Raw genomic sequence first — 27,924 nt, 5'->3', positions numbered from 1 at the left:
GAATTAAAGCTGCTGCGACTTTTCTTGTAAAGTTATGCAAGTTTAAGAGTATCTGGCCATTTGATAAGGCACTTCCAAAGACCAAGAATGACCCATTAGAAAGTTCGCGCTGGGACAGAGGGAGATTTTCATCACAGATAAAAATGTGGGTGGATACTGGTATGATTTACAGGAAGTTGTACAGCTTATGACAACTGTATGTTTCTGCTATTAACGTTATAAAGCTAGGTCCTAGCTTCAACACCTCTTGGCACAGAGATGAGTAAAATCTAAATAGAGTCAGGAAATTTTGGGGAGTTGGCTGATGCTGTAGTTATGGGGAAGATACCCAGTGATGACATGGTAAGTAGACAGAAAAGCGGGAGGGAAGTAGGAACTGAGAACTGAAGAGTTCACAGAAAATTATAGAGAGAAGGAGGCCTGAAAGAAAATAAAGGGAAAAACTTGAGCTCACGTGAGGTGTAAGCTCATGAACTTGTATTTAACTGGTAAGCTGTGATTTGAAGTCCTTGTGTGTGGCATCCTCCTGTATGCCAGGAAGTACCAAAATGCCCTGCAGTCTTTCCAGAGCTTAACAGTGAAACGTGCCAGGCCTTTACCCACTTTACCCAGAGTAGCAACTGATTCAGCTTCCCTTCCAAAGTGGGTGCCATCATCACTTGTGAATGCCATCCAAGCCATGGATGAGATAAAGCACAAACATACGAGTCTCAGAGGTACTGATTTGCAGGTAGCAGCATTATGATGTGCAAGTTATCAGGTGCCTGTGGTATCAGATTGAGGGTGAAATTTCATCTGAGGTGGCTTCAGGAGCTGTGTGCCATCTAAATCTAAGCACAGATCAAATGTCTGGTTGTCAAAGCCATGCTTTGTTTACTTTTGGCCTGACAGCAATCCTTGAATGTTTCAGCAGTCAAAGCAGTTGTGACACTTGATCTTCTGTGGGCAGGAGATCACAACATTTCATCCTATAAATTCATGCTGCGCGGGTTCTGGAGGCAACACTAACAAAAAGAGAAATAAATAGATTGTGTTTTAATACTTGGAACCTGTGACTGGTTTGAAGGTGATTGGTTTCTGTTCTTTTCAGTTCAGGCTCACATTTCTCATCTTAGCGTCTGTGTGCTTTGGAGGGAGGGGGAAAGACAAATTCCTCTGGAACAGATCACTGATTAAATCTGGCATGACTATCTCAATGCAAGCTTTGAGGTGGAATTTGTCACTGGAACTGCTCTTGCATCTAGTGAGGTTCTTCCAAGATTTGCTTGTCAAAAGTACAGCTCAGACCATTCCAGCAGGTTATATTCCGGAGGCAGATATCTAGAGCTACCACATGTAACTTTTACCTTCTGATATTATAATGAGAACTTATAAGAAGGTGGTTATAAGGTATAATACTCCAACTCTGATAATTTTTCTGCTCTGAAAACATTTTGACTGGGCTGGATTTATTCCCTCTTAGGAATGCCGTAAGGCTGCCGAGTCTGTCAGTGGTGACGTGTACACTCACATACAGCACTCTCTTACAGAACCAGTAGCATCTACTGAAGTCATTAGATTTTCTATTAATTGCTCTGTGAGATTTTGTCTGATAGCAAGGAACTACTCCTGGGTGGGTCTCCACATTGCAGCTTGTAATGAAAGCTCAAAGATTGGGTTAAAATTCACAGTCTGTGGGGTTTTTGCTGTGGGTAGTGAAATCATGTAACTCTTGGAATAATGATCTTTCCAGGATGTATTCTAGGAAGATTCCTTGATGGTAGAACTGTAAGAAAACGTGAAGTCAGTTTTGATGCAAGTTTCAAGCCCTGTACTTTAATAGAATCATAGAATGGCCTGGGTTGAAAAGGACCATAATGGTCATCCAGTTTCAACCCCCCAGCTACGTGCAGGGTCACCAACCACCAGACCAGGCTGCCCACAGCCACATCCAGCCTGGCCTTGAATGCCTCCAGGGATGGGACACCCACAACCACCTTGGGCAACCTGTTCCAGTGTGTCACCACCCTCTGTGGGAAAAACTTCTTCCTAATATCCAACCTAAACCTCCCCTGTCCCAGTTTAAAACCATTCCCCCTTGTCTTATCACTATCTACCCTCATAAACAGCCATTCCCCTTCTTGTTTATATGCTCCCTTCAAGTACTGGAAGGCCACAATGAGGTCTCCCTGGAGCCTTCTTTTCTCCCAACTAAACAAGCCCAGTTCCCTCAACCTTTCTTCTTAGGAGAGGTGCTCCAGCCCTCTGATCATCTCAGTGGCCCTCCTCTGGACCCGCTCCAAGAGCTCCATGTCCTTCCTGTACTTGGGGCCTCAGGCCTGGACACAGTACTCCAGATGGGGCCTCACAAGAGCCGAGTAGAGGGGGATTACTTTAGGTAATCAAATATCACAATATTGTACTGTAAACATGGTGAGACCTTTTCTTCTTACCTGTTACCTTGTGTAACCCAGGAGCCATCTAGAAGATTTAAGAAGCAGTGGAAAAATGCTATAAATTTTGTATTATTCCACATCATAAGTCTATTAATTTATTTACGCTCTGCTGACCCACAACCCCAGCTCTGCATGCTAAACACCATTTTGTGCACAGCACTGTGCAAAAACCTTTTAAAAAATTATATTGTGAAGTCAACACCAGAAACTCTACATTACAATATTTGCAGTGAGAGGGAGGGAAACAGCTTTTCAATAAATAAGTAAATTAGAACTAGCTGTTTTACTGATCTATTTTAATTGACTTTAAATGTACTTGAGAGTTGTTACGTGGATGCTCTGCGTGGCGGTGGCCCCAGCATTTATGACCTGGCAAATCCAAAACTGTTTGGACATAGAGCTTTTTTCAATGTGGGTAAATCTTTGGCTTTCAGCTTGCAGAAAGGCTCGATGAACCTTTCCAATCATTTTGTTTCTAGGCTATATTGCTGCTAGGTGTTTTAAAATCACACAGGAGTGTAACACCTGGTGTATTTGTTTCTGTACTGATCCTTATTTTTATGACGCCCTTGTTAAAACAGTAAATGAACAAGGAAGATAATCAACAGCAAGTAAGAAGCCTACAGACTAAATGGGACAAATAAATGACTGCTTCAGTTTATTCCATGAAGCAAAGATATTGCAGTGTTTCCTTGTTATTCCAGCATCACGTGTACAGGCGCTTCCAATTTGTGCCTTTTTGTTTTTTCCCTTGTGAGGCGGTGGGGAGGTTTCCTTGTGTTGGTGGTTTTCTTCTTTGTGTTGCATGAAAGGTTTTGGCCTGTGCAAGGCATTGCAGCTCCCAAAGAGTTTAATGATTGTTTGCAAGCTTCCGCCCTAGCTGAGACAGAATACAAGCCATGGTGCTCTTTGAGTAGCTGAAACATCAGCTGTTCTTAGGCTTAGCTTACTACCTGCTTTTCTTTTAAAGCAGTGCTAATTTAAGTATACTGGAGCAAATTTTTAAAGTATGCTTCTGTTCAGACTTAATGCTGATAGCAAGTACTTCTCTTAGCTTTGAAAAACAAATGATAATCTGGAACCAAAATCTGAGCTGCAGCCAGGCAGCTGCATGTTAGACTCCTGCATGCAGAGTGGGGCCCCTCTGCTTGCTTACCTGCTAGCAGTGTGCTGGCACTGTAACGTGGACCAGGAACTGAAAGGCAGCAGCTGAAGTAGCTTCCAGTGTAGTCTCCACTATCGTTTCTTGGACAGCCCTCTATTTCCCTGAATTCATTGTTGTATCAGTAACAACTTCTTAACACAGCAGCAAGTGCAGGTTTTTCTGGGGAGGTCTTTGAGATGGAATATAACCTCGATCCACAGGGCTCCTGGGTTTCTGGCCTCATTTCATGGCAGGAGTTGTGAAACCTGGACATACGCTGTGGAATTTTCAGTGACGTAGTTGGTAAAAATGCTCCTTACAAACGATTTGAAGTGGAAGGATGACAGACTTCGTGGGTGAGCAAAGAGCAGTAGTTGAAGGGAAGAGTGGGATTTGCTTGAGGACCTTTCGGCACCGCTGACTTGTGAAAGAGCTATGGTGCGATTTATGTGCTTCTCAAACTTGCCAAGTAACTGACTGCAGCAAGTGAGGGTATTTGTCAGCCTGCTTCTTTAGGTCTGGCTGGAGGATGTATTTTTCAGCGTGTAGCACAGGGTAGAGCATTAACTCATAGGGTGGAAGCTGTAATTAGTTTGGGACCGTCTGGCTCGTCTCACAGGAAGCGTGTGTTTGAGGGTGTAATGGTGGAAACAGAGCTTCACCTGCCTGTTGAGAGCACTAAATATCTGATTTATAGACTGTGCTTTATGCTGGTTAAATTACTCCAAGGGCATGACCAAATGAGAGATGAGGGGAGGAAAAAACCCACTTAGGCAATTTCCTAATGCCTTGATCTTTTAAAATCAGTGCTGTGCTTTGGGGTTTTTGTGCTTTTCCACTTAGAGCAGTGCTCGGTGTCCTGTTGGGAGCGCCCAGCTGCTTACTGCAGGCTGCCACAGGGCTCCCCACACAGGTACGGGGCTGCCAGGAGCTGTGCTCGGGCTCCAAGGACAGCAGGGCTCTTGTCTGCTTCCTTTCCTGCTGCGCTGTGCTTTGTTCCTTTTTTTCCTGTGCTGTTGCTATGACTGAATATGGTAATATGTTTATAAATCTTTTACACCAAAGCCAACCGTGTGATAAAGCATATCCTCTTAGTCCGACTGAATAGCAGCTCGAGAGAGGGAAAAATGAATCTGTTCAGAAAGTTCAAAGGAGAGGGATGCAGGCAGGCTAGGAATGGAATATTGATTGTGGCTTCATTTCTAATCAAATCATACCAGTGAATAGGCAGCTGACATCTCCATAGCCCTAAAAAAAGAAAAATCTAATTTAAGTTTAATACTAGGATCCAGCATTTTGGAAACCCGTATTTATGTCTATAGAGCGTTTCTCAGCACTCTATGTTTAGCTTGAATGGATGCAGAACACTTGCCATTTTCTGTTGATAATTTGTGTTGAACGCTCTGAATTGAGATTACGAGCTGCTTTAAAAAGACCATCGGGCTTATTGCAGTATTCTATGGCTTAATAAAATTATATTGGGAAGGCAGGTAGGGAGTTGTATGACTGAATGTCTGTATCCTGCTTTAAATGGTTCTTTTGTGCTGTGACTGCCAAAGAACAAGGGCAACAGAATTCCCTGAGCTGGATAGCGTCTGGCTTCCTGCTGGAATGCTACAATTAGGTGAGTGCAACTGTTGTGCTATGTTAGGTTAATCTGTGGCAGCGGCTTGAATGAGGCTCTCCTAATTCTCTGTGGTTAGGTCAGGGAGATGGTGTCTTCCAATAATGTGCAAATGAACCGTTAAGAGAACCCTGAGCATCTTCTGTTGTTTTCATCCATGTCGCAGAGCAGACGCTCAGGGCGCTGTGTGACTCAGTTCCTAGAAGGTGTAAGTCACGGACGGTGAGCATTTGTGCCACGAGCTGGCCAAGCGGAAAAGCAGTAGTGTCTGATCTTGTGGCAGAAGTGTGTGCTAGCCTGCTCTACGTAACCAAGGGTAGGGCTGTATGAGAATCTGAAATGTCTTTTTGCTTCATCAGGTTCTTGTTAGGTGTAATAAGAGTAACTCCTATCAGCATTCTAGGTAGACAATGTAGTTATACTGCTTTGTTTCTTAGTAGCAAACCAATCTTCCAGCGCTGGGAGAGGTTGCTGGGGTAAACCAGAGGTCTCTGCTGGTGCTAAACTTGAAAATCGTGTCTTTGTTTTATGTGTTTATACAGCCGGACTTGATCGCTGTGTTTGATAATAGACACTACTGAGGATATGGCAAAATATCCTCTTTTAAGGTTGTTTTGTTAATTAAGCAATATTACCAGTTGTGTCAAGGATCCATTCAAACATATACATTTGCGTAAGGTCATGCGCTTTGGATTGTGTAGTATCCAGAATGAACACTTGGTACTTACGTGATCTGGTATAAATAACTCCTAGCATTTAAAAAAACTTAGACTATTCAGTGCTGGTCTTCATTTCCCGTATCTCCTCCCATAAAGCTCTTAAGAAATGTTAATGCGTACTTTGGCAGTTTCTGTAACTTCTGGCAAACATTGTGCCAGGTAAAATGGATCCTGGATAAAAACAAGATGATGGAACCCATTTCAGATAAAAAGACGGGACTGCAAATATTAAAGCAAAAGCTAGGGAAGAGGAAAGATAACTGAAAAGAAAAATATACAAACTCAGCATGAATAAGTACATTGCTGTCAGTGTGGATATTATTTCTGGAGCCAGCTGTACTTAGTTTTTTCCATAAAGTTGGCTGTACTGCAGTGTTCTAATGACAGGTACTGAGGTTTTCTCTTCCAGAAAACCTATTTGATCACCAGCAGTCCCTGTTAATGTGAAGCCCGTGAGAGCAGCACAGGCTGCAAAGCCCTCATTGCATCCTTTTCTTCTGTGACTCGTAGTGCTACTGTCAGGTTACCGCTGTTGTCTTTTTGGCCCTGCTGTCTACCATGATAACTCTTGACTGGTTACGTGCTGCACTGAGCACAATTTTGCTTAAATGTGTTAACATAGCGAGGAAATTCCATAACGTTAATCTAAATATTGCATTGTCCTTCACAATTGCAGTATCTGCAGTAAGTGGCTTTTAATTTCACTGTATTAGCTGACTTTTAGATTAGCAGCATGGTTTGAGCAGATTAGGGTGGATGAATTTGGACACAGTTTTCCTTCTGCCTTTTCTATTGCGCTCTCTGCAGTTGTGTGCGCTGCGTGATGGTACGTTTTGAGCCCTTCCCAGCAGGCTGCTGTTTTACACCTCATTCTAAACTCACTGTTCTGCATTTGGGAATGTTTTTTGTTTGGTTTTGTCTGTTTTTCCTACTTAGTTTCTGAGCACTGTATTCGTGCCTAAATTTTGTGCCAAATGTGCATTCTCTGTGTGCTTACGCTGCATAGAGGGGTGTTCATCAGAGCTGCCTTGCAGTTGGGGTAGTAGGCAGTGAGCTTTGTAATGAGCCTTCAGAAATGGCAGGAGTTGGTTCCACCTTTGGCATTTGAGTTCTGGCCAAACAGATGGATGTATTTTCTCTTCGCAAACTGTCTGAGTGAGCTCGCCAGCACTACCCAAGCAACGCCCAACTCTTACTGCTCAGGTTTGTTGGGAATGACATCATAGGTTTTGTACAACATCCTCCAGGTTTGTGACTCCCTGTTGTTTAGACAATAGTTTCTTCCTTTGTCCCTGAAACTTCAAAACCGGTGATTAACACTTTTGTTACAAGCAATGCGGTGATGTAAGTATAATTCAGCTTAGTTTATCTTCTGAAATTGTCTGAATTGCTATCTCAAATTAATTCACTTTAATAAATCTAGCCAATTGGGGATGTGTCCTCTCAGGATAGGAATATCTCTGAGATTAGATAAACACTTCGCTGCGGGGTTTTATTCCTCTCTAATTGAGTGAATCTCTTTGATTTCCTTTTCAGTTGGATGAGCTTTCTGCATTTCAGTTTTTTAATTAATTGATGTTATCTTACTGCCTTGTGAAAATTCTCTACAATGCAGTTTGTCTGTATTGAGATATCCTCTGTAATCTGTGTTAGTATTTGAAAAGTATGGCGTAAAAATAACAATTTAATATATGGTTCCTTCAGGACACTTAACTGAAGAGTTCATTTAAAATTTGTTGTCAGCTTCCACAAGTTTTTTCTTCCCTTGCAACCAACCAATAGGCGATTAGTGCAGCAAATACACCGATTCACGCACAGCTAATTGTGGCCTGTGTGTGAATTGGAACGTTCCTGTGGTTGTATTGACCCTTTGTCAGCCTCTATAATGTGAGCAGGATGATTTCTATCCCAGTCCCCTAAAATAGAATCCTCTATTGGCTGAAAAATATCAGCAGTGTATTTTATGTTGCCTCATCAGTAAAACAAAATCAAATATAGGACAGATTTTGGCTTAAAAAAAAGAAATTAAACAAGAAAATGCTTTAAAGTTCTGCTGTTGAGATCTTCGGGAGACGTAAGGTTAAATCCATTGACTCTGCAGACAATTTTGGGACTTACTGTACTGCAATTAAGATGTTTTCTCTCCAGAGTTTATTCAGAGTACTGTTAATTAGTTATGTCTCTGCAGTTCTCTGCCTTTGGCCTCACTGATGCTATTGGTGTCAAGCCTTTGATACTGAGTATAGGAACACAGCTGAAAAAGATGTACTTCATGTATGTGTGGTGTGACAAATAGAAAACACTTGCTCGTGTGTATGAGTAACTAACCTTTGTAAAAAGAAGTTATTTGTGAAGATGCACATTAGTTACTGCGGAGAAGTCAACAGAACGCTCTTCAAAACAAAGAGTAGATTGAAGCGTAAGGGGAAGGGTGGGAAGGAGGGACCTTAAAGTGCTTAGAACAGCATATCTGATTGCTGCTGATACCTGGCAGGAGGACGGCCAGGTTTCTGAACCAAATGGACAAGCACTGCTTGATCCTCTAATGTTGGAAAGTCAGAGGTGGGACAATCAGATGTGTGAGCTCTTCTTAAAGAGGTACCCAAGCAATATCTGTAAGTTCCGCGGGAATTCCCATAGTGATGAAAGCTGGCATCTGCTCTCCTTCTCAGGCAGCCCATGGCTGCCAGTCACACTGCATAGTGAAGCAGACTGTATCTTTTGAGGCTTTCGTATCGAAATGAACTGAAAGTCCACTGTGTAGACAGGGAGCTGCTGATGTAACACAAGGGTTCTGAGCTTCTCTTCTGTCAGCCCAGTGTGCTGAGAAGGAAGAGGGACAAAGAAGGAAGAAGAGGAAGGCTGCTTGAGTGAGTGGCTCAGTTCGTGTACAGGACAAGATGTGATTGTTTACGCGTTCAGGATGTGCTGCCACAACATTAACGCAAATGAAAAGATCTTATGCGCGATGGAGCTATTGTTCTGTTGTTTATAAATGGAAGTTTTGCAGCAGTTAAAGCAAACAAAATAGCCATGTGTTGGGTCTTTTGCACACGAGGGTCACTGCCTGGATTTGAAGTATGTGTCTCCAGCATTCTCTTTTTGTTTAGTCGTAATGTTCCTATAACAAAATAGGCTTTTAGGTAAGTGTTACTGGCTCAAAGCAATAAAAAAAATCATTACTGTCAGGTTCTGATTTGAATTTTTGTGGATCATACCTTTTAATCATACTTACAGAAATATCCATATCGTTGTATATGCTCTGGGGGAAGGAGGACTTCATTGGCTGTTGACTATGAACAAGTCAACTATGTTGACTGTGAAGCTAGACAGTGGGGTGATATGAAGGAATGGGCTGCCCGGAGAGGTGGTGGAGTCACTGACCCTGGAGGTGTTCAAGGAACGTTTGGATGTTGTGTTGAGGGACATGGTTTAGTGAGAAGTATTGGTGATGGGTGAATGGTTGGACTGGATGATCCTGTGGATCTTTTCCAACCTTTGTGATTCTATGATTCTATTCTATGAAGGAAAGCACACCCTACAGCCCTGATGGTGGGAAATCAGGAGGAGATGCTTCACTATGAGAAGTGGTGGTCATGGCAAAGACTGAATTTTTAAGAAGTTCTCATTCATAGAAAGGAATTTAATAATTGAGCATGTATGGAGCTGGCTCTCCAGGGTACTTCACACTGTTCTGGAAACTTTCATTCTTGCCACCTATTTGAACACCTAAAGAATAAAAAAAAAAGTCTCTTGAATGGGAGAGGAAGAAAATCTATGGGAATTATAGTGTGCTGGGATGGAAGGGAGCATTTGTTAGAAACATTAAAACTGAGTTGAATAATGGATTGGAAAGAAGACATGCTGAATGCCTTGCATCCTTCAAAAATCTGCCATCCCTGTGCTGATTCATACTGGCCCTGATTTGAGGGATTTCTGTCAGGTGAAAGATGCTCTCCTTCAGGGGGAGCAGGAGTCTCACAAGCACCGCTGTAGCACCTGGGGCTGTGGGACCCCATGCTTTTCCTTTTATTGCTACAGAAGCCTGAGATAAAAGGAGCATAGACACAAAATTGACATTTATTTTGATTTAAGAAGCTAGGAGAGAGAATTTTAATGAACGTTGGTTAATGGTGTTCATCTAAACAGTGGAACTGACTTGAAGCAAAACAGTTAATTATGTCATGTGGAGCTCACCTTTTACCCTCTTAGGAAACTTACTAGCATAGCAACTGTGAGTGTTAGTTCATCTCCGTTTTGTTGTCTTTTTGCCGCGTCGGTGATTTGGCATTGACTGCTACACAATAAGTAGAGGGTGATTGGTTTGTTGAATTTGTCTGGGCACAGAAGTTGTTTGTACTGGAGCTGGTTTGCTTTTGTCGGCTTTATGCTGTGGAACAACCTGGAACGGGGCTCATGGTTGGTCGTGAATGAGGGGACTTTTCAGTGGATGTTGTGTTTTGAAAGATTTGGTGTTAGTAATTAAGCAGAAAACTGCTTCTTCCCTCCATTGTTCTCACACTGTTGATTTAATCTGAAGCAATACTGTATCTAAATGCTTAACTCAGGCGAGCAGTGACCCAGCTAATTTGGCCTAAGTTCTGCCCTTTAATGAGAAATTGGATGAGAGGTTATTTTGTACTTTCAATAAGTGTCCAAGGCTGCTGGCTAGTGTGCCTCAGTGTGATGCCTTGCTCGTGAAACGGCCTTGGAACTCCCCAGCTTTTGAATACTGAAGCCCAAATATATGTACAAGGGTATTTGGGGGTGCCTTAAAAATTTCATTGCTGCAGCTACGGATTGGAAGTGGAAGAAAAACAAATAACCCACCCCCTCTGGTAATGACATTAGCTTTCATTTTGTGCCAGTGGTGAATTTGGTATTGCCCAGTATTCATTCTGCGTCCCTCTCTTCATCAGTTTCAGTCTTTGAAAAGGAGTTATATACAAACTAGGCAGAGCTTTGTTTCAGTTCAAAATGTTGATGGGCCTGGGGCTGTTGGGCAGGAGCAAGTCTCTGACTGTGACCCGAAGTAAACCCCCTGTGTTTTGGTGAGAGCTCCGTACAGCTTTAATGTTTGTATTTTGACGGGCAGTAGAGGAATTGTTGATGGTGAAGGAACTGTCTTTCATATTAATTGACTCCAGCATTTTTTGGGTGGTCTCAGACTAGTCATTTGACCTGGATCTCTGGTTTCCCTAGTAAAGAGTGGAAGCAGCGTTTACTGTTTGCCCTCATTCCTGCATTCTTAACTCCATGTGACTTGTTATGATATATTGAGTGCAGTTACTTCTGGTGTTATAATTGAGCAGCGTTTTAAGAAACAAAAAATCAAGAAGGTGTTTTGCAGTGAGAATACTGCACAGCAATGATTTTGTGCACTGATTTTTATATAAATAAAAACCTTTGATAATCAAGCACAGGTTTGAGACTTCTATGAAGAATTCTTCTCCTGTGGATTTTAGGAGGAGAGCTGAATTTGTAAGCAATGGTAAAATTGCCTCTCCAAACACATTTCTGCTTTGAGAATATGCTGACACTTAAGCGAAGTTCAACTGCATGTTCTTTTACCCATCAGAACCACTGTTCTTCTGGTGTACGAATGTTTCCTGACAAGAAAAAGAAGAAAGAATTAGTCCTGATAATCTTTGCTGCTGTTGCTAAACCCTAAAAAGCTCTAGAGCTGCTCTTATCCTATTTTGCATGTTTCTTGCAGATTTTTTTTTTTTCTAAGTGCTGATCAGATACTCCTCTAAAGTTCTTAATAGCCTTATGTTGTCATCTAAGCTTTTGCTTAGCTTGCATGGCCATGGCTGGTGACAAGGCTGTGTGGCAGAAGGAATGCGACAAATGAACAAAACCCAACTACAAACTGAGCCTGGATGAATAAGACTATTACTTGGTGTCTTCATGGTTTGCTTCCATTAGTGAGGGGACCCACAGGTGTGTGCTTTCTGCAGTTCCCATCCTCGTGGTACCCCTTCCCACAGACACCTATGGGTTTACAATCTTACCCGTGACGTTTGGGCATGGGGGTCCTTTAGCATGGTTAGCGTGGTCTGCACATGTGAGCTTTGGTTTCTCTTGCAGATGGTGAATGAGAAAACCGGTGTATCATCAAAATGCTGATACAATCCCTACCCTTTCTTCTGTGCTTGTGCTTTTAAAGCACTGTTGTGCTCTGAATACTTCTTCATGAATGGCAAGTTGCCTTTTACCCACTGCCGCTTTGACCCCATGTGCTCAGGGGAATGGCTTGGTTACGACTCTCCTGTGCCCTTGGTGAACTCTTGGTCCTGTCTTAAGATAGGAGAAACTTCTCCTAGCATTTTATTTGGGAATGTAGACTGTTCCAAACTTCACAGAATTTAAACTCAACCTACAATTGTTTTGCTCATTTCAAGTAGATTTACCACGCGCTAATTGATTCTTCATCTCTACCTTTCCCTGCATGCAAAAGCAATGAGTCTGTCAGCTGATGTAATCCCTTGACACCCTTGTTTTTCTTTCCCTATTGCTGTTATGACCTTGAGGTTCCAGGAAGGCATGGGGATAAAGGCAGACCTTGCTGACCGCTGGAAACTCCAGTGAGGGAGAAGGGATCTGATTGGGCTTATATCCAGTTATTACAGTGTATTTTTAGAGTATTCTGTACTCAGGAAGTAAACATTCATTGCTGTGTAGAGGTCAGAGATGGACCCACCCATTCTTGGAAGTACATACAGCTTGTCCTTAGTAATATCAGCGATGGATCTGTCTCGTGTATATGCAAGTCAGTGATTTATTATAGTATGCTTTTGTGCCAAAGCTTATTCAAAAATGTCTTTGGTTGTTTCAGGAAACTATTGTTTTATGCTCAGCTTTTTATCTTTGCTGAATCTGTTCAGACGCAGTAAATGTATTTAAAGAAATATCTGCAACATGGGATACAGATCTAGTATCAAGCAGCTTTTCAGCTGTTTGCCTTGGTTGCTCTTCTTTCCCGTGTGAGTCTTCTTAAAGATCCAAGTGTCCCGTGTAGATCTACTTTTGTGTTATTTAAGTGCATGTTTTAGCTACCATAATGGTATTATGAGCATTATCACTTCAAAAATGCAACTATTTTTTCCCACTATAGTTATATTTCTAAGACTTGTTCAATAATAATAATAAATACAAAAAAATTGAAGTTAGTGTTGAGCCACCTGTGACTTTTGTTACCTTTCAAATTAGATGCTGTAGTAATAAATATGAAACGTCATCCTACCCATGTGTTGCATTTGTGCTAAATACAAAAATGAGATGGCATCACTGAAACGTTTTTTTGTCAAATGCATACGACATGATATCAAATCATATGTGTTTCTGTTTCTACAAACAACTTGTATTCCTTTTCAGTAATTAAGCACATGGCTCAGTATTAATTATTTTAAGCAAAGTGGTAAAATGCAGAGCTATTAGGCTACAGTACCAGTTTAATCCTTGGAACAGACTCCAAGTCTTAAGTTCTTAAGTGTAACCATTAACCAATATTCTCCTGAAGAAATTGTCAAACCCAGAGCTGTTCAGTTAGCGTTTCTTCCAAGCATCCATTTATCTTGGATAAATATTCTTGGAGGTCAGGAAATGTGAACTTCTACTTTACCTGCTTTTTACCACTGCCAGATCCCAGCTTTGCCAGGGACCCTTTCACATCAGCCATACCATGGTTGGAAAGGCAAGTGTGCTGTTCTAGCTTAATAAATTCACACAGTAGAGGCTTAGCCAGGAAGGCTGCTGGCATTTGATCTTGTGTTATCACAACAAATTATACTTTCCTACCAGGGAGCCTGCGAGTTTCTTGTAAGTTTTTATGAAAATGGAATTTAAAAGCCTCATCAGCTTATGAAGTAAGCACATCACATTTGGTTGGGGTGGGAAGTGTCTTGTGGGCTTTATTTGTTTCTTGTGCAGGTTTTGATGAAGTGCTTTTTATTTGTGAAACAGATGCTGTTGGCTATGGCCAGCTTGGTATCGTGCTGGTTTACTGAGAGAGCAATTTGTGGATAAAAAGAAAGATTAGGGAAAAGAGATTGATGGACTTTCAGGCCATTGTAAGCAGTTTGTTTAATGATCATAGAATCATAGAATGGCTTGGGTTGGAAGGGACCTCCAAGATCTTCTAGTTCCAGTCCTCCTGCTATGGGCAGGGTCACCACTGACTAAATTGGGCACTAGATCTGGCTGCCCAGGGCCCCATCCAACCTGGCCTTGAACACCTCCAGGGATGGGGCATCTGCAGCTTCTTTGGGCAGCCTGTGCCAGTGCCTCACATCCCTCTGAATAAAGAATTTCTAATCTAATCTAGATTTCCCCTCTTTTAGTTTAAAACCATTCCTCCTTGTCCTATCACTATCTATGCACTATCTACTTCTTTATGTTATGCTATCCTATTATGATAGCATGATGGATGTTATATGTTGTTATGATTCTGAACAGTGCAGTAGCAAACAAAACAAAACAAAAACAACAAAACAAACAACCCGAACACAACTAAACCTACCAACCCTGTAATCCTCTGAAATCCTCAGTAATAAAAGGGTAAGAATATAAAGCAGGAGCAGAGATGATCTCGTCTCTGAAATGTTCAGGGACAGATCCAGTTTCATGGCTGTGTTACTTCCTCTGTGTTTGTAAATTCATCACAGTGGATGTAGGGTGAGGTTAGCTCTTGTGGTCAATCTGTGCATGACATGTGTTCCTCAGTGGGGTACCATGTCTTGTTCCTGAATCTCTTTTAGGGCAACAGAGAAGTGTTAGAGCAAATTTCCAGGAGGGCCACCAACACTGCCCAAGGTTGGGAAAACAAGCCTTACAGTGATGTTTAATGATGGTTTTGGTTTCAATCAAGAAAGTAGGTTGTGTGGTGATGAGTGGATAGGTATGCGTGTAGAGATCTTGCTAAAAGGAATTCCTCAGTATTACAAACAACACTAAGTAGTGTATTGGAAAAGTCGACCTTTAATGCAGTATGTCAGGCCTTTTGAAGCAATGAGTAGTCAAACATTCAGCAGCATTTCACAAATGTGTCTTGAAAATGTATGCTTTTATACAGGCTTCTGTTCTGTCTCTGCAGTGGTCTTGCCCAAACAACCGCATTAGTTCTCTCTGATGTTAAAGCTCTGAAAACAAATTATGGCCAGAGCCTTTCTAAAGCAGTCTCTACAGCTAAAGTGTTGTGGCAGCTTGAGTGAAATGCACATTCTTTGTCAGAGAGGTTTATATGAGAAGATACCAGAGATGAAACTATTCCAGTCAGGTCATTCTTGTCTCATGGGCTCTTCTGTGGCTTTGAATTTACAGGAGATGCTCTGTATGTTTTCGATCAGACTATCTTGCCTTTCTTTTGAGAAGGGCAAATAATCTGTTGTGCTGATGTTGTGACCATGTTGCCTAATTGTTTTGGTTACACTTCCTGGGAACGTTGTCATGATGTGTGGATCCCACAGTTGAGTGAGTGCAGTTTTCTTTCCTGAGTTTCTTTAGGGAAATCCCACTTGGTGAGTTTGATATCAAAACAGATCCAGTTGTTAGGCATCTTCATCAAGGATGGGAAGTCAATTGTAGGCCAATTCCATCTCTGTGATGTCTGCACTAAAAGCTAATAGCTGCTTCCTGCTGAAGCATGCAGTAGATTTCCAGGAGTGTTCAGCCAGATGTGCAAAAACTTCAGAGTGTGATGAACTTGAATGGGAGGAGCATTTGTCAAGAAGAGGCTTTATCCTGGTAAAATATACAGTTCCCTGTAGAATAAAAGATCTGTTTACCAACTCTATCAGTATTTGACCACTTCTACGAGAACAATAGAGCAATTAACAGTTGTGATCTCTCTGAAGTTCTTAATATTAGTATTTAGGAACTCTTTCTAAGCAGGCATTGTTCTCATTTTGTAGTGAACTGTAAATGATTCCAAAGAACTGTACTTGCATAATTTTTGTTCTAATTAGTCTTGGTTTTTTTTTTTTTTATGGAGACGAGGCAGTTTCGTGTTCTGTTTTTCAGTCAGGCAAACTGAGAAAAATGCTTCTAATTTCAATGAAACTTGCTGCAGTAAGCTACCATGCATTCTCTACTTGTTATAATTACATGCAGAAATGGAAAGTGGGATTTCAAAAATAAAATTCACATTCTGTTTGTCTTTTTTCTCTCTCCTCAGGTGGAAAGACATGACATGAATACTCTCAGTTTGCCACTTAGCATTCGCCGTGGAGGCTCTGACACCAATCTGAACTTCGATGTACCAGATGGAGTCCTAGAGTTTCATAAAGTCAAACTCAGTGCTGATAGCTTGAAACAGAAAATCCTCAAGGTTACAGAACAAATCAAAGTCGAACAAACAGCTCGAGATGGAAATGTGGCTGAGTACTTGAAACTGGTAAACAGTGCAGACAAGCAACAAGCTGGACGCATTAAGCAAGTCTTTGAGAAAAAGAACCAGAAATCTGCCCACTCCATTGCCCAGCTGCAGAAGAAGTTAGAGCAATACCACAAAAAGCTCAAGGATATTGAACAGAATGGATCTTCCAAAACTACTAAGGATACTTCCAAAGACAATTTGAAAGATATTCAGCATGGAAAGCCTCGTACCTCTGGGCATGGAACAGAGAGCAACAAGTCGAGTGTGCCAGGTGTATCCTTGACCCCACCTGTCTTTGTTTTCAGCAAGTCGAGAGAGTTTGCAAATCTGATCCGAAACAAATTTGGTAGCGCAGACAACATTGCTCATCTCAAGAACACCCTGGAGGAATTTCGTCCAGAAACGAGCTCTAGAACCTACGGGGGCAGTGCCACCATTGTTGCCAAACCAAAATACATTAGTGATGATGAATGCTCAAGTGGGACCTCCGGCTCAGCGGACAGCAATGGAAATACTTCATTTGGTCCTGCCACAGCAGGTGCCCTGGACAGCCAAGGAAAGCTTTCCATGATTTTGGAGGAACTAAGGGAAATCAAGGAAACACAGTCCCAATTAGCTGATGACATAGAGAATTTAAAAACACAGTTTAAGAGAGACTATGGCTTTATTTCTCAAATGTTACAGGAGGAAAGATATAGGTATTTTCTTTTCATTGTTCTCTCAAAATGAGTTTTATGGACATAGAAACTATTTGGAAAATGTAAAGTGTGTGTGTGTGTGTGTATAGGGTACTTTAGAAGTAAAAAGGAGAAATAATTCCAACTGATACCTAGTACTAAAATGTTCCACACCTCCCAATAACTGACTTACTGAAACTGACAGCTGCTGTACAGCTGGGACATCTTTAGTGCTGAGTACCTTGTGCAAACACTTCTCAAGCACAATGCTATCTAGTGGACACAAGGACACAGTTTACACAGGTGTGGTGTAATTTGAAGTGCTGAAGCACAACCTCCTTTTGCATTCACTACTTGTAATTAACTCCTTTGTCACTGTGGGAAGTGAGATGTGCTCTGCAGAGGGTTTGCACCTGCTGCATCTACGTGCCATTTGTGCCCATGGAAGTATTTGCCTGTTTGTGTGCTAAACCAGATCACAAACTGACAAAAAAGACTTAGCTTTCTGCTGGTTTAGTTGATTCACATGTAGAGGTTTGCCAGAATGGGCTGTACGTGAAATGTAGGACTTTACAGCTGTGACTGAGGGGGCTCCAGGGAAAGGTGTCTTTCCTTTCACTGCTCGTGAGTTGTTAGCTGGCTCAAGCTTACTTAAGAAATCATATTTTCTTGTCTCAATGAACAGTGAAAAATATAAAATGTGAATTGGATGCTTTCAGCCACTGGTTTATTGTTATATAATTCATCAATGATATACAGATTTTTGCTCTTTCATATGCGGTGCCAGCAAGGAACGCTCACAAAAGGCTTTTGGTTTGTAGAGTAAATGCTTGTGAAGTGTTTTCAATCATGCTACTGATTTCTCTAGTGCTTTCTAATGCTGATTAGATGAATCAATACTACTGAGAAGTTACTTTTAAATACGTGTGATTGTTTTCTTGTTTAGCATTACTTGAATAGAAGGCACTAAATTTAGACCTTTTTTCCTGAAAAGATATGAAAGATTGGAAGACCAATTAAATGACCTCACTGATCTTCATCAACATGAGACAGCAAACTTGAAACAAGAGCTAGCCAGCATAGAGGAGAAAGTGGCATATCAGGCGTATGAGCGATCACGAGACGTTCAGGTACTTTTTTATGCTTATCAAACTTCTAACGTTTTCTGTAGATCTTGTATAGTAAAGCATTTTCATCATTCTACGTCCTTATATACAAAATTGTGAGGAAAACTTAAGACCATGTTTTCTATTTTAAGATGAAACCTCGGCACCTTTCCATTAGTGATACAGTCTCCACTTGTTACGATAGACCCAGAATTTTACCTGCTGGAATTGATGATACAATATAGGCAGACTTGTGGATGAAGAATGGATGGTGTTGTTTTAATTTCTTGAACCAAAGGAGGAAGGAATCAAGTCTATTGACGGTGTCTTAACACAAACCTCTTGCTCAGACTTTCTCCAATATGTAGTCGTATTACATGGCCATGTTTATAATGAATTGAGTTTAAAATGAGAAGAGAACTGATAGACTTGTAGATTTGTCATTATAACGTAAGAATTTTAACCTATGGTTATAGTGGCCCCTGTAGTCAAAGCGGTAGGGTGTGTTCAAACCAATAGGTTATAGTCTTGTCTGTCTCCAGTCAAAAACCACTAACGTCTTCAAGTTTGTCATGAACACTATGCAATTATATACTTCAATATTTATATACAATATAAGCACTGGTATAATGCAAAATATTTCTATCTGAAGTCTGAGGAAGTGGTGAATGCCTTACCTGTAGGTTTACATTCACTGATGACTGAGGAATGCTTAATGACTGTCATCTTATTGGCTCAGACGGTGAATAAAAACTGTTCTGTACGTCCCTGTGCTCGCATTGCTAAGCATATCACAGGCAGCAGGCCAGGAGCAGGAAGATTAGCCTCCTTCCTGGTTGATAAGAGAAGACAGAGAACAATCTTCTGTGTACTTAATGTTGCTAATTCCTAGAACAGAGAAAGGAACCTGTCTTTTGTAAATGGCCACTATGCTTTTTGCTGACTCCAGTGACTAACTGGTCCCACAGTAAGCCAGAAACCACGGAGAACTGACCCAGTCATAGAGTTAATAGCTCTGTATACATTTTGTTGGTTGTTTTTTTACATGGAATATTGGATTGAATCAATTTACTGTGTGATCAGGAGAACACCCCTGCCAGCCCAAGGAAGATGATTGGAGTTTGAGACTGGGAAGGAAGTAGGGATGCTTGGGCATACTTTCTTCCTTCTGTGCGGTGTTAAAAGGTTACATCAAGTTGATCCATCTCATGAAACAATCCTTACACTGTGTCATACGATAGTGCCCAAGTCACAACTCAAGCAAAAAGTGGCATTTAGGCAAGTTAGTGAAGCAGCTAGACGTGTTTACATGAGGAGTTTTGTGTGTGGGTGACTGATTCCACAGCCGTTTGACTCAAAGACCATTTTTAGTCCACTCCCAAGCAGAAGAGCAAAGTCTACTTTCTTTAGAACGAATTGTGAAGTGGAATGTATCATGAGAGAAAGAGCGAATGCTGTACAGGCATCACTACAGATGTCTCCACTGCATGTTGTTCACTTGAGGTGTGGATGAACGAGCCTTGACACTGTGACAGAGTGAGGAATCAGTAAGACACTCAGAACTCAGGCCCAGCACTGTACAGTTGGTGGCTTTGAGGACAAAAGTATTGTACGCCAGAGAGGTGGCCTAAGTCAAATGGTACGTGTTACACAGTAATTTAATTAGTATCAGAGTAAGTCATTACTACTGTAATGTTTTCTGTAGTCTATGCGAAGAAACTAACTTTGACACTGTTTTAATGCAGTGTCAGTTGCCATGGCAACAACTTTCCCAGTACTCTATCTCATCAGTATATACAGGACACGTTATCGTGAACATTAGAGCTATGATAATTTTTCTTAGGCATGAAAAATGGAAATACTATATTCTGGACAGTGTTGTCAGACTTAATTAAGCCCGAGCAGGCAGTGATACACAGAAGTAGATAAATACGTATGTTTATTTTTAAAAGAGTTGGTGTTTCATTCAAGTCTTAGCTGTCTATTATAAATGACACTTCCTAATCTAGATGACGGATGGTCCTGCTGCTAAAACAAGAAGCGCTGTGTGGGAATAGAGCTGCCCTGATTCTCGTTTTCTATCTCTAGGAAGCCTTGGAATCGTGCCAGACCCGGGTTTCAAAGCTGGAGCTCCATCAGCAGGAACAGCAAGCACAGCAAACTGAAACAGTTAATGCCAAAGTGCTCCTGGGGAAATGTATAAATGTTATCTTGGCCTTCATGACTGTCATCTTAGTGTGTGTTTCTACTATTGCAAAGTTCATTGCTCCTATGATGAAGAGCCGTTTTCATATCATCTGCACTTTCTTCGCAGTGACACTGCTGGCAATATTTTGTAAAAACTGGGATCATATCATCTGTGCCATAGAAAGGATGATTATACCAAGATGAAGCTGCTGGGCTAGCTGTTGTTTCTTCTCGTCCTCTCTGTTTTTAAGTGCTGTGTGTTTACAATTTTTTTTTTGTCAGTTTAAATGTGCAGACTGAATGAAGAAGCCTACAAAGACTCCCAGACTGTCAGGTGTAAATATGTAAACGTGTACTTGTTGGCAGTCAGTAGGCTGTTCAATCAGATGGTGTCGAACTGGCCATGTCTGTGATGAGCCGCTATCTTGTGTCAGACTTCTGCCTTAAGCCAACCGGTTGTCCACTCTACAAGCCTGTGACCACAGAAGATGGTGGGATGCTCTGGGAGAGGATCCAAGCCACTGCAAGTGTGAGGTGTTCTTTTCACTGGACTGGAGTGCAAGGAGTGTGATCACAAGGGAGCGCATCACAGTGTGTATCAGCCCTTTAGATAAATCATTTTCTCTCTGAATCCAGCTACAATGATAAGCAAAACTATACAGTCGTATGTATTAATAGTTCTGGTTTCTAAATTAATGGGTAACTATATACGGAGTTTCCAGTTTTCAGGACCAGCAAAACCTGTGATGCTTCTGCGAGTAACCCTTTGCACAAAGAGTTCATTGTTCAAAAATCAGACCGCTGATGACTAGTGACCACAATTAGCACTTGTTCTGTTGTCCCTTATCACGCTCAAGGAAAAACATGAATGTGGCACAAAGCTTCCAAAGATGAAGAACTGAATTAAATAAGATCTCCAGGCCACTTCATAAAGGAGTGAGGGAGCAAGTGTAACTCATGGGTGTGTTTCCATGCAGAGAGAAGTGCTCACTTGCCTCAGGCACCGAGAAAGGCAACATTTAGATTAGCCTTTGCTAGCACTGAATTGTTGGGGTTTCTGAACTGAATGCAGAGCAGATATATACTGGGACTCTGGGTACAGTGGATGTTTTTTTCCCTTATGTCAAATTAAACAATGCAGAAGAAGCATGAGGGAACTGATCCTTAGGGGAGCAGGGAGTTAAACTTCTGTAAATAGACAAACACTGTGCAGACTCTCTTAACAGACATTCCTAAAAATAATGTATTATCATACAGTACCACTACTAGGAGACAGGGTTGGGTTTGTTTTCTTACTAGAAATTATTTTGTTTAGGAACTGCAGGAAAAAAAAATCCCTGAAATCCTCTGCTTGGCTCTCATCCATCGTGTGGAACAAGATCTTTAATAAAAAATTAAAAAGAAAAAAAAAACAACACAGAATTCCCTGCTCTGTATTAAATGGGGGGCGGGGGGGAAGTGTCTCTAGTTATTTGATGTTCGGTGTTACTTACCTTTTAATTAACTGTCATTACGATTTCTTTTCAAGTTGTATTTGTTATGCTGCCTTTACAGAAGGGGTAGAAAAGGGAACTACTTGGTGAGTGGGTGCAGTTTTGTTTTTTACTTTTACTCAATCACAGTGGTTGGTGTAGAAATTCAGAAGTCTTTATTCTGAGGAATAGGGAGGCAATGGAAGAGCTTTGACATTTTATGACTGCTGGATTATCAGTGAATACAGTTACCTTTTGTGGCTTCAGGGACTGAAGAAAGGACAGAATTAACTGCATAAGTAATGATATGACTTGGCATTTAAAAAAAATAATAAATTAAAGCACTATAAAGGTCATTAAAAATTCTTTGTATGTGCAACAGCTCTGAAAAGATACCAGGAAGGATGGTACCTGGCCTGCAGGCACTGGTAGTATGCACACACATCTTCACAACCTGGCCCTGCCCAATCTTCTGAGGAAGGTGCAGTGGAAAGCAGAAGTCCTGCTGCGAGTGGCATCACATCATAAAGCCCAAATGTACCAATGGCCTCTCCTGTGGCTGGAAGAATTATTAGATAGATACATTCTTCCTCTTTTTTTTTTTTTTCCTCTTTGCCTTTACCTCTGTATTCCCTGAAGAGGAGCATGACAATTGTGTTATGCATAAACCTTCTCTGCCTTAGTTGCTGCACATGCTCCTGCTGCTGCTTGGTGCAGGAAGGCCTTTCTTCTTCTTCCTCTTAACCTGTTTTGGCACTGTGCACAGCAGCAGGTCTGCAGCCCCCCTTCCAAGTAGCCGCTCTGGCCTCCTTTCTCGGCCAGCTGATTAACTGAGATTGCCTCCGCTGATACAGTTCATAAACTTATCTTCACAGGAAAGTCTGTTTACAATTCTAAAAAGATTAAAAAGAGGGGGAAAAAATGTTGCTCTTTTCTGGCTCTTACATCACAAGAGAGGATTTCCCTTTGTTTCTTTTTATGCCCTTTTGATGTGTGGGAGACTTCCTTGGTCTTTTCTACTCTTTCAATATAACTCGTTCCCATCTTCATTTTTAAAAAGGCATATACTACTAATTTGTACTTTTCATTCCTTTAGATAATGCACGTGCTTCTAGTCAGAGTCCGTTGCTTTCCGAAGCCATTTGCTAAATTACAAATAATCCTCTTGACTTTTTGTTCTCATTTCCCCAGCCCACAAGCATCCCCGTTTGTTCCAAAAAAAACCCAACATTGACAAAAACATGAGAATCCTGGAGGTGGTCCTCAGAAATGCATGACTCTTGATGTTGCTCTTTTGCCTTCCTTATTATAATCAGCCTTCTTCTGCTTGATTTGTGCAGTCGCCTTCTGGTTGGGCTGCTCAAGAAACCACTGTCCAGCATTTTATGTGGGTTCAGAAGGGTACATGCAGAAGAAAGGTATACTGTGCATTGTTAATTTTACTTAAAAACTCCTTTGCCTGATGCATCATTAGTTGAAACTCCCCATGCTAGTGTATGTAATTAAAAATGAAACATCAGGTAGTCATGACATCTTATAACAAAGGCAGTTGGTATCATGAGGCAGTTGGTACATCCTGAGGATGCAAAGGTTTCTGCTCCAAGGTCATCCCGTTACAACCCTGGAAGATGTCCTCAGTGCAAAATGAAGGCAGAACATAAAATCAATGGGCCTATGAAAGATTGCTTACCGTCCTGATAAAGTATCTGGGGCCAAATTGGAAACAGAAGGGCCTTGCATTTCCATATTGGCTTTTATCTGACAGAGGACGCAGAAAAAGCTGTAAGCTCTGAGTAATGTTACTTACGCAAATTAAACAACCCTAATGGATAAACGGGCACAGCACTTCTCTGGGTTATTTCCCTGCTGTATTTAAATTGCTGGGCGATGTGACATGCATCAAGAAATTAAGCAAATTGTGAAGGGCAAAAGACAGGCTGCAGTGCGAGGAGCTCTGCCAAGCTTGTTCCCACCCGCAAGGGAGGGAGGCCTCCCCTCCTGCCTTCACCCGTTTCGTACCTCATGCTGACACGGATGTGTCTTGCAGAGAACCTTGTTTAACTTCTCAATCCATGTTCTGTTGGGACAGTGGGAGCACTTCTGTTCTCCTACAACACATTAAATGTCATTCTTGCTTCCTGCACTTACTCATCATGAGTCTCTAATACACTCTCACTCTACAAAAAATTGCCAACGTCTTTTCTGCCTGATGCTGCCTGGTAGTCAATTATTTCACTTCCCTTTGATGTCGTTCTCTAAATGAAATGTCCTTCAGTTAATTTTTGATGCCTGTCCTTATGGTTTAATTTCAAAACACCTGTGTTATGCAGTGTCTCTGCTGCAAGACCATTGTGCATGGACCTGGTACCTGTTGTATATGAAGGATCTTTTACAGCCAGTGTTTGTCTTTGAACAAAACCACAAATGTTTATCTGGGGACTAGAAACAGAATAGGTGAAGCCAACTTGATGTAGCAAAGATACGACTGGAAGTTGAAGCCGGGCAAATCCAATGGGCAAATCCAATGTACACATAGTTTAGCGATCATTAAGAGTTATGAGTTAATTGTTAGCTATGGAATAACTTAGACAAGGACTCAAATATTTTAAGCTCAAGCTGAATGGTGTTGTTCAAGGAGGAATCAGTCCAGACTTATGCTTTATTCAGAGTCAACTACGTAAACAAAAGTAGTGCTTTCTGGAGTTAAAATCAATGAATGAGAGAGAATCTAGGAAAACAAAACAAAACAGAAGCTTGTGGTTCATTTAGTTGGTATGGGATTTTGGAAGCCAAGCCCATTTCTACTGTGACACAGATATATTACTTCTGGATTCAATGGTGCAGCAGAAGGTAAACACAGATTAAAGTAATTAAACATTTTAATTTGGATAACAGAATTTAATCACTTCTGAGAGTCCAGCTAGGAACTGCAATCAGGCAACTTTACTCTCCTTTTTTAATCAAGCAAATATCTGTCAATCGTCTGGTTTGTTGTTGTTTTGGGGGTTTTGGGGGGGGAATTTTTAAAACATTTTTCCCATTGCCTGTTGTGCCAAAATTTGGCCTTTAATTAATTATCTTGTTCCCTTTGAAAAAGCAATAGATGATAAGAGCCTTGTTTTCAAATAAAGTTTGAATGGTTTCTGATGCTGGATAGAATCCGGGAGAAAGAATCAGACCATTTCACATTACAGCAATGAAAGAGTAGGAAAATTCTAATATTAGTGAATGGAATTGTGTATTGTCCCTAAAAAACCACGGAGTTGATGCTGTATGTAAAGACTGCATGAGGACTGTCAAAGGATCTTGTACAGCTGAATTGCTTTATGTGTAGCATATGAAGTTACACTGTTGTTGGAAAGTTTTGCACAAAGCCATTTTTCCTTTCTTTTTGTCTTTTCTTTCCTTCCCCCCACGCCCCAAGAAAGCTAGGCCTGTTAATATTAACCTGTACCAGAAATTGTCTGTTTTAATTGACTGGAGTTAATTAATTGTCTCAATGTGCAATCTCCAATGTTTCTCATAGTGTATTCATTTTGTGCACCACTGTGGAAAGATGCAACTATAAAAATGTAATTTTTGTACATTTTGTTGTGTAGTCATGACTGCCTCTAAGGTGCCACTGACTTTTTTTTTTTTTTTAATAAAACATATTTACATTTATTTGATGATGGAAGTTGTCTCTTAAACTTACTGTCTGATCACTCCAACCCACATTGGTTTCTCTTTGTCAGTAGCAGTGCTATTGAACTGAAAGAAAGCTTTAAAGTAGTGAAGAATCTGAGCATTGTGCTCTGTTGCAGTTCTGATCCGACTGGTCATTTGAATTGTATTTACAGCTATGTCGCAGTAGATCTGCAAACATCAAAGGAGATACCATCCTGCTATTCTCAGAGCTTGTGTGAACCTGCTCTGCAAACATGGTGTTACTGTGCCAAGCAGCTGGACTCGCTTTGGATTACCTTTTCGGAAAACAGAACTTGAAACCAAAGCCAAATTTTTTATGCTATTGTCAGAAATCGTGGTCACGTGCCACAAAATCTAATACGTGATGTGCCTAATAGTTTTATGGCGTTCTGATACCGTGGTGCCCAAACCTGCACCCACCACTTGTGGTGAGGTCACACAGCGCAGAGCAGAGCAGAGCAGGACAAGCCCTTCCCTTGACAGCTGGCAGTTCTGGGCCTGATGCACCCAGAGTTCTGGCTGCCATGGTACACTGCTGCCCCACATTCAACTTGCCATCAACCAGAACCCCCAGTTCCCTTCCCGTGGAGCTGCACTTCAGCTCCTCATCCCCCAGTCTGTACACAGAGCCAGGTGCAAAATTCAGCACTTACTCTTCTTCACGCAGATGGGGGCCACCCTCCAATTTGTCAAGATCTTGGTGCAAGGCCTCTCTGCCCTCAGTGGAGTCAACACTCCTCCCAGTTTAGCATCATATACAAATTTAGTTAATAAAACTTTCAGATCTTTATTGGAGTAATTGATGAAAACATTAAAGAGAACTGGTTCAAAAATGGACCTCTGTGGAATCCCATTAGTGCCAACTAGGACAACTCTCAGGCAATAACCTCCCCTTGCCCGACACAGCCATGTTTTGGTTCTCATGGGATATTCTTAGGGTCACACTGCCATAGCTTGGTCACAAGCCACCTCCCGATAAATACAACCACTATAAATACAGTGTCTGACAACACAACACCAGTCTCTAACCAACTTGTGCAGTTATCTGACACAAGGAACAATTTAAAGTCCCTTCCCACCCAGTGCAGGCCTTTGCGGAGGAGGATGGATCCTCCTCCACCGGAGAAGCTTCTGCTTCAGGGGAGCAGCAGCGAACCTGAGCCAATGGATGTTGATCCCTCTGATGGTGATGCTGAGCCCTTGGAGGTGCACCTACCAATGGAGGTGGATTCACAACCACCAGGGCTGAGCAAGCACTATATCATCATGCTTACCTGGAGACAATGCTTGATAAAGGAGGAGTGTATAATTGAAGCAGGCGTGAGCGCTTGCATGGTCGTTCACATAAAGTCCATGTGTATGTAAATGAGGAAAAATTGTCCTTTAGTTAGTGTGGCTAGAACTCAGCCAATTGAATGGGAATGGAAGTGCAGTCAGATCTGAAGCCTGTAATATACAAGTACAGTATGCTCAGATGTGACATCTCCCAGTAGACCAATAAATTCCACCTGCAGTTTTTCTCTTATGAATACAATTTTAGTAATTTGGCACTCATCTGGAAAACATCCCTTTCTGTCATAGCTGTACAGGGGAAGGAAGCAGATGATCAGTACTGTATAAGAGAGATAGCCTATGTACATGCTGACAGAACACTAGAGATGTCTGTGCGGTCAGTAGTCCTGTACAATGCATCTGACTGAGTAATGGTTTCATAAACTGCTTCATGGTTTCTATCTATTGCAGTCTTATGTGCTAGCATATCACAGAATCATAGAATCATAGAATGGCCTGGGTTGAAAAGGACCACAGTGATCACTGAGTTTCAGCCCCCCTGCTATGAGCAGGGTTGCCAACCACCAGACCAGGCTGTCCAGAGCCACATCCAAATACTCTGTGCTACTGAGTACTAGAAATTGTATTCAGGTCCAAATGAGCTCCACGATAAAAACCGCCCTGTTTAACCAGAAAAGACTCTTATCACAGCACTGTGGCAATTAAAAGCCATTTTCATCTTCTGGTTTTGCATTGCCAAAGGTATTATTTTTTTCAGGCAGTTTACACCAAACAAGGCACAGTTTAGCTGCCCAACACCAATACCGTGCTGCTCGGTCATAGATAGCCCTGCTGTTGTTGTAGGAGATGACGATGCCATTCGCATGCTTCCAGGCTCTGCTGACTCTGCTGCAGAGCAGGGCTGCGCTGCCAGCAGTACCCCCAGCAGCCCCTTTTGCCCGCCGTTCTGACAGGTTGGATTCAGGTCAAGGTGACATAAACTAAGCGGGGATTAAACTACAGGTAGGAGCAGCAGAATGTGTGCATAACAGCAATGCGCTTCTCTAAAAATACGCCCCTGGGTTACAGGAGCTGGAGGATTTATCTAATCAAGCATTGACACCAGGTGAATGCTCACCACCTAATGAGCCTTCAAACTCACCAGGGCATTTTAGGACCAAACTTGAACAAGTATCCATCTTCCTCCAGAGGGAGTATCTGTGAAA

General features: G+C 41.6%; 1 protein-coding gene and 1 long non-coding RNA gene across 10 annotated transcripts in view; one reads left to right on the top strand and one right to left on the bottom strand.

Moving 5' to 3' along the window:
* The window catches only part of TMCC3 (transmembrane and coiled-coil domain family 3), a 126,525-nt gene extending 101,123 nt beyond the window's left edge, over positions 1-25,402 (top strand). For 8 of the 9 annotated variants that reach the window (XM_004937631.5, XM_015284049.4, XM_015284046.4 and 5 more), the window contains 3 exons: positions 16,097-16,995; positions 17,969-18,104; positions 20,169-25,402. In XM_004937631.5, the coding sequence (XP_004937688.1) occupies positions 16,097-16,995; positions 17,969-18,104; positions 20,169-20,471 (1,338 nt within the window). In that variant the 3' untranslated portion in view covers positions 20,472-25,402. Of the gene's footprint in view, positions 1-117; positions 8,793-16,096; positions 16,996-17,968; positions 18,105-20,168 lie in introns of those variants that run through there. The other variant, XM_046908965.1, reaches the window with a different exon arrangement.
* Positions 14,672-20,170, bottom strand: LOC121109172. The gene is made up of 2 exons (XR_005850203.2): positions 18,758-20,170; positions 14,672-15,683 (listed from the first exon to the last, which is right to left on the bottom strand). It is a non-coding gene; the product is annotated as an uncharacterized LOC121109172 (long non-coding RNA).
* Positions 25,403-27,924: the final 2,522 nt, after the last annotated feature.

This window comes from Gallus gallus, chromosome 1 (genome assembly GCF_016699485.2).
Source record: "Gallus gallus isolate bGalGal1 chromosome 1, bGalGal1.mat.broiler.GRCg7b, whole genome shotgun sequence".
Lineage (NCBI taxonomy): Eukaryota > Metazoa > Chordata > Aves > Galliformes > Phasianidae > Gallus > Gallus gallus.
Note: the sequence above shows the minus strand (reverse complement) of the source record. Positions and strands in the feature narration are given on the sequence as shown.